This window comes from Saccopteryx leptura, chromosome 3 (genome assembly GCF_036850995.1).
Source record: "Saccopteryx leptura isolate mSacLep1 chromosome 3, mSacLep1_pri_phased_curated, whole genome shotgun sequence".
Classification (NCBI taxonomy): domain Eukaryota; kingdom Metazoa; phylum Chordata; class Mammalia; order Chiroptera; family Emballonuridae; genus Saccopteryx; species Saccopteryx leptura.
This window is the reverse complement of record NC_089505.1, coordinates 128,693,759-128,700,891: the sequence shown is the minus strand read 5'-3', so window position 1 is coordinate 128,700,891 and position 7,133 is coordinate 128,693,759. Positions and strand designations below refer to the sequence as shown.

General features: G+C 52.8%; 1 protein-coding gene across 3 annotated transcripts in view; it reads left to right on the top strand.

The window, feature by feature from the left end:
- The first annotated feature begins 1,260 nt into the window (after positions 1-1,260).
- Positions 1,261-7,133, top strand: part of TTC22 (tetratricopeptide repeat domain 22) — a 29,370-nt gene continuing 23,497 nt past the window's right edge. For all 3 annotated transcript variants that reach the window (XM_066376383.1, XM_066376384.1, XM_066376382.1), the window contains exon 1: positions 1,261-1,972. In XM_066376383.1, the coding sequence (XP_066232480.1) occupies positions 1,406-1,972 (567 nt within the window). In that variant the 5' untranslated portion in view covers positions 1,261-1,405. The remainder of the gene's footprint in view (positions 1,973-7,133) is intronic.

The window sequence follows — 7,133 nt, the reverse complement described above, 5'->3', positions numbered from 1 at the left end:
GGAGGAGTGTCCACCCTGCACTGCTGAGCTGAACATGTACAGAACAGAACCCCGGGTCACCCAAGCACAGACCCTGCCCATTCCCAACTCTGCTACCTTGGGCAAGCCATTTCCTTTTCTGTTTCTCAACTTTCTTACCTGCAAAATAAAGCTAATAATCTCTGTCTCTCCAGATAGCTGTGAGGATTAAACGGGCTAATTTAGGTATGCTTCTGGCATGTGGCTCAGTAAAAGGTCACTATCCGCCCTTGGAAAGGGGCCTTCAGGAGGTCCAGGGCAGAAACTGTGTCTCCTTCACTCCTGGTGCAGTACCTGGCACATAGTAAATGCTCAGTAAATATTTGTTGAAGACAAGTGAACAAATAAATTAACAAAGTCCAATTTCCCAAAAGTACAAAAATACTCAGAGACTCATGTTTGAATCCTGGCCCTTCTGCTTCCTAACTGGTGGCCCTGGTCAAGTGGCCCTGGCTAAGGTTCAGTTTTCTGGTGTGATATGGACATATGACTGCAGCCTCCTGGAGCTGTGTTGGGGGTGTCAGTGTGGTGTGGCTGTGTACACTACCAAGTCCTGTGCATAAGGAATCCTTGAAACCAGCCCTGACCTGCTCAGGTATTCTCAGTGTGGCCCAGACTGCCTGGACCTGCTTCTGTCCCAGCCTGAGTCTCTTGGCTATAGGACTCATGGAGGAGTGACCACAGGATATAGGCCAAGGTCCACTGGGATGGGAGTCCTGGTTCCTGGCTGCCAGACAGACCAGAGCAGGCCAGGTTGAGTCAGCTGTGCAGCAAGGCAGCCTGCCCTGGTTAGCCCACAGCCTCCCCATCACAGCAACTCACTCTTTCTCTCTTGCAGGTACTGCTGCAACCTCTCCCCTACCCCCATTATACAGAAGAGGAAACTAAGGCTCAGACAGGGAGAGTAACTTGCCCTGGTCACATCTAGTGAGATGTATGGAATCTTGACACTGTATAGAATCACACAGTGGATATGGAACTCATAACTAGGTTTGGGAGTTTCCTGGCTGCAAGAGTTTCTAACTCATCCAGATTCTGGAGCCATCTGTTATGTCAGCCTCAGTTTCTTCAGCAGAGAGAGGGAAAACACGCCTTTTGCCATTCACCGGGGTTTGTGCGCCCCACATTTGGCAATGCACCTGTTTGTCTGGCACACCTGGTTGTGCAATTCAGGACTCTAAGAGCAGCTGAACAGCGAAAGCGGAAACACCCACAGGGACCCACCCACCAGCGGGAAACGCCCCAGGACCCGGAGGTGGCCGCGCCCTGGGCCCCCGAGCGCTGACCTTCCTTCATCTCCCGCGCCAGGCTAGCTCGGGGACGCCCCATCCACTGCCCTCTGCAGCCTCCCGGGCAAGGGCCAGGCCCGGGGAGCAGCGGGGCAGACATGGCGGACCCCGAGGCCGTGGCTGAGGACCTGAACGCCCTCATCGACGACCTGGACTACCTCCCAGGCCACTTCCACCTGGAGATGCAGCTGAACTTCGAGCCGCGCTCGCCGGCTTCGCTCCGCGCCAGAGACCTGAAGTTGCAGCGGGATGTCGTGCGGCAGGAGCTCGAGCTGTTGGCCGCCCCGCAGCGCTCGGCGGTGCGCCACCTCCTGGGCACCTTTGCCTTCTACCTGGAGGAGCTGGAGGAGGCCCGCGAGCGCTTCCTCGAGGTGGCCCGCGAGGACCCCGGCAACCTCAACGCCTGGGCCAATCTGGCGCACGTGTACGGGCGGCTGGGGCAGGAGGAAGAGGAAGAGGCTTGCGCCGGGAGGCTGGCCGGCCTCATGGGCCTGGCGACTGACTCGGAGACCGACGGGAACCCCCAGCTCCGTGCCGCGCGCTGCCTGGCAGAACAGGGCTATGCACACGGCTTCGACGTGGGCTGCGCCAGCCTAGAGGAGCGCGCGCGGGTGCTGGCGGCGGGCATCACGCTCTACGACAAGGCACTGAGCTACGGGCAGCTGGTAGGTGACCCCTCCCAGGCTGGGAGGGCTGAGGTCGTGGCCTCAAAAGTCTATGCCGCGCACCCTCAGGCTCTCCAAACCCTGGAGCCCTTTGATTTACTGGGGAACTTTCTAATGTGCCTCTCCTCTCTAGCATGATCTGTGGGTCACAAACCAAGTCTGTAGCTTTTTTCCGCTGGGCTAGAAGTAGACCATCTTCCTATCCAGGCAGCTTGCATATTATTTTATTCTGGCAACACCAACTCAACTTGGCCACCTCATTTCTGTCATCGTGCCCCTCCTACCAAGTACATGTCCATGTGTCTGTGCACACCCACCTAAGTAAAAGGCCCAGAAACGTGGGCAGCATTCTTACCTCCTCTCTGCCCCTCACCCCCCATCCCCATCCCTTCAGACCTCAGATCCCATCCATCCCACCTCCTGATGTCTCTGAGGTTTGTCCCCTCCTTTCCAGCCCCCCTCTGCCAGTCCAGTGTCCATCATTCCCTGCCTGGACCAGGGTGGTCACCATTATCCTGCCTGAGTTTCTGTCCTCTGCTTTGACCCTTCTGCCTTGTCCTCCAACCTGCTGCCAGTGTCATGTTGCTCCATCTTGCTAGCCACATCCTTCAGCTGCTTGCAACCCCCAGTGACTCCCTACTGCCTGGCAGATTAAGTCCAAGGCTCTGCAGTGGGCATTTGCGGCCCTGTGCGATCCCTGCCCTCCCTCTGTCATGTTCCTCCTTCCAGCCAGGCTTTTCCCATGGTCTGTTTCCCCTTGCTTCCCCCTAAGCCAAGTCTCCTTACGATCTGTCTTGGCACTCTCTCAGCCTTTCTTACCTTTCACTCTTCTGCTCACCTTTGTCTGGAAGGTTCTCCACCGTTTCAGATATCCCTCCATTGACTTCTCCAGGCTGGGTTAGGTGCCTCCCTGGGTTCCCATAGCACTGTTCACGCTGCCCTCCTACAAGTCTGTCTCCCCAACTCAACCTTGAGGTCTTTGAGAGTGAGGACATCTGTCTGGCTTACCACTTTAAACCCAATACCTAGCGTGGTGCCTGGTACACAGTGGCACTCACTAAATGTATCTTGAATAAGTATAGGTGCAGCATCCTGGCAATAAATAGACAAATACTAGGTATATTAGTTACCTATTGCTGTATACAAATACCTCTCAAAACTTAGCAGCTTAAAGCAATAAGCATTTATTATCTCAGGGTTTTAGTGGATCAAGAATCTAGGCTTGGCTTAGCAGGGTGCCTCCGGGCTGTGGTCTCATCTGAAGGCTTGCTTGCTCTCCTTCCAAGCTCTCTCACATGATTGTGGACAGGATTCAGTTCCTTGCTGGCTCTGGCCAGAGGCCTTCCTCAAATCCTTGCCACATGGACATTCTGTCATTTTTGCTATATTTTGTTCAGTAGAAATGAGTCAGTAGGTCTAGCCCACACTCAAAGGGAGGAGATTGCACAGGGCACCAAAATCAGGAGGGAGAGATCACTGCTGATATCTCAAAGGCAGCCTGCATTGGATGACAGAGGAACAGAGGACGCTGTCCTCGTTCCCACAGAGAGGGAACCTCGGTTCAGAAAGGTACCATGACTTTTCTGTGAAGGCCTAGCACAGGCAAAGTTGAACTGATAACAACATTTTATAATGGTTTCGATTTGTGATGTTTAAATAACATGCCTTCACACAGGCCTCCACTCACAAAACCTCTGCAGACTCCCTTTGAGTTGTTTGCACAAAAGCTTATGGCTTCAGAGAGGAAATGTGGGGTCTACACCTCAGGGGATGTGGGGTAGACGGCATGGACTTGATTGAAGAGGAGCAGTGCAGGGTGGAGGGTAAGAAGATAGACTACGGGTCAGGGGACCCAGGCCCAGGTCCCAACTCCCCCGAGCTCTCTCACCTCCAGTCGCTCCTTAGCATCACTGAACTTCTGTTTCCCTCTCTGTAAAATGGGGGTGCTAATGGCACTATGTACTCAGCTTCCTCGTCTGTAAAATTAGGATGTTCTTATCTGGCTAGTTTCATAACTAAGAGCTGATATTTGGAAAGTACGTGGAATACAGCCTTCACAGAGACCACCAGGTCACAGACAACCACTGCCTCTTCTGACCTGGGAGAGTCACCTCCGTCCCACACTGAGTGTAGCTGTGACAACGCATGGGGCCAGCAGGGACCCAAATTTCCTGTTCTAAAGGCTGCACCTGAGGCCCTGAACACCAGCTGCCCTGTTTCTATTGAGTTTGGTCTTGGCATCAGAGTGAGGCCTAAAGAGCCCTGGGCTATGAGCGAGGAGACCTGACAGGGGCCTTCTCCTGTCTGAGCTGTGGTTTTTCCATCTATGAAAGGGGGGCAGGGACGAGGACTGGGTGGTCTTCAAGGGCCCTTCCTGCTCTCTGGAAGGGGTTCACCAGGGGAAGGCTTCCAGGAGGAGGTGAGCAGGAAGGCAGAGGTTTTGGCATAGGGATGGAATGGAGGCTGGCTCTCCCTCCCTGGTGGGGGCCACTTACATAGTGAGTGACCTCCCAGAAGAGAGAGTACCAAGCAGGGCACTGCCCAGTGCTCCAGGGAGAGAGCTGATTGCATTGGGGGAGATGGCCACCAGGCTGTGTGCTGTGTCCTCAGGCCTGGCCCAGGTGATACTCTCCAGGTTTGGACAGAGAGGCTGTGGTCATATCCCCAAACAGTCCCAGGAGAAAGTGGGGGATTTGAAGCTCCTCATTTAGTCATTTGAGGATTAGCAGAGATCGCGCTTATAAAGCAGCTGGCACAGAGTAGGTGACCAATAAGTAGCCACGGTCAGGATAATGACAATGATTTCATTACAGTTAGAGGGCTGAGGCCCCCAGCTCATTATTTTGCTGTGTGGCTATGAACAAGTCACTCTGGCCTGAGTGTCTGGCTTCATGAACATTAAACAATAGTGATCTCAGTGTACAGACTATCCAAGTGAATCGTGAGGTGAAAGTGTGCATAAGCTGGTCAATGCTGGGCATGTCCGAGAGGCATATACTCAGCACCTTAACATTTATTGAGCACCTGCTGTATGACAGGCCCTGTCTTGAAGAAGCTCATGGACAGAGGGATGGGGTAACATTTGTTTCTTCACTAGCTAGTCTGGCCTGGGCCCTTCCTCTGGGAGCAGGAGCCAAAGGGACAAGTCAGAGATGTGCCTACGACTGGCTGAGGTCTCAGGCATTCATTACATGGAGTGTGCCATGTGTCAGTCATCTCTGAGTGATGTACACCAAAGACCAGGGGTCCCCAAACTACGGCCCGCGGGCCGCATGCGGCCCCCTGAGGCCATTTATCCGGCCCCCGCCGCACTTCTGGAAGGGGCACCTCTTTCATTGGTGGTCAGTGAGAGGAGCATAGTTCCCATTGAAATACTGGTCAGTTTGTTGATTTAAACTTACTTGTTCTTTATTTTAAATATTGTATTTGTTCCCATTTTGTTTTTTTTACTTTAAAATAAGATATGTGCAGTGTGCATAGGGATTTGTTCATAGTTTTTTTTTTTATAGTCTGGCCCTCCAACGGTCTGAGGGACAGTGAACTGGCCCCCTGTGTAAAAAGTTTGGAGACCCCTGCCAAAGACCATACTTTCTGAACCAAAGACAGGTCCCCAGAGGCTGACAAGGGTCGTGAACTTTGAGGACATCAGCAGTGACCTGTAGGGGCCAGTCCTGAGGATAGAGTGGCATGACTGAGTTTCAGAGAAGGAACACTTCTGTCGGGCACAAGTGACTGCGGGAGGCTTCTGGAACAGGCAGGAGTGGACTGGCAGGAAGGAGGGGAGGGCACTCCTGGCAGAGGGCGGACCTGCGGAGCCCGAGGGCTTTGGTGTGGAGCAGGGAATGAGCCTGGAAAGAGGGCAGCCAGAAGCTTCCCAGGAAGAGCACACGATGGCTCTGAAGAATGACTGCTGTGTCCCAGAAATCCGGCTCCTGCCCGCCTCTTCACCCGTACTTCCTCCTACTTCCCTTGAACCTACTTCCCAGCGATTCTAAACTACTTATTCTTCTCCAAATATGCTATGCTGCTTCATACCTCCCCATGCAGCTCCTATTCCCTCTGCCTAGAAAGCAGACTCCATCCGTCAAAACCCAGCCCAAGTCTCACCTCCTCCTTGAAGCCTTCCTTCATACAACACACAGCTTCACACAGTAATATTCATGTCTTCTGTGGGTGCCTTCCCCAACTGTACCTTAGACCAGGGGTCAGGAAACTTTTTGGCTGAGAGAGCCATGAACGCCACATATTTTAAAATGTAATTCTGTGAGAGCCATACAACGACCCATTTACGTTATACATTATCCAATAAAAATTTGATGTTGTCCCGGAGGACAGCTGTGATTGGCTCCAGCCACCCGCAACCATGAACATGAGCAGTAGGAAATGAATGGATTGTAATACATGAGAATGTTTTATATTTTTAACGTTATTTTTTTTATTAAAGATTTGTCTGCGAGCCAGATGCAGCCATCAAAAGAGCCACATCTGGCTCACAAGCCATAGGTTCCCGATCCCTGCCTTAGACAGTGTCACAAGAACCCTCTGATCCCATTTTATAGATGTGGGAACTGAGGCACAGCCAGGCTAAGTAACTTGCTCAAGGTCACAGTAAGTGGCATTTGATCCACTCCACTCTGCCTGACATCAAGGCCTTTGCTCTTTCTGGAGAGGTCAGCGAAGTGGGAGTATGATGAGTGTGGTGCAGGGAGCTGGAGGGTGGTGAGGGAAGACCCCTCCCAAACCACCACCTGGAAATCTGGGGTGGAGGGTGTGCTGAGAGAGAGTAGCTGGGTTTCCCTGTATCATTAGGGGCGTCTGGAAAGATGAGGGCAGAGATGAGGTCAGAGTGAGGGCCAGGGAAGGAGGAGGTGGAATAGCAGAGCAGCAGCTGTGGGACCCCTGGCCAATTGAGAAGATTACCACCCACAGGAGCACAGCAGGGGTGAGCACCTTGTGTGTCCCACCCTGTGCTGCAGCTCCGAGACTCTCCATCCTAATGGGCTGGGACTGGCCCAGGCGGGAGGAGCCCCCGGAGTTCAAAGGATAAAGAGAAGCTGAAGAGCCAATGAACAGCTGCTCATCTGCTAACTAAAATCACAAGAGAAAACATTGTAAAAGCCTAATAATCTGACCCATAATCCAAAAACAAGTAGAGTGTTTG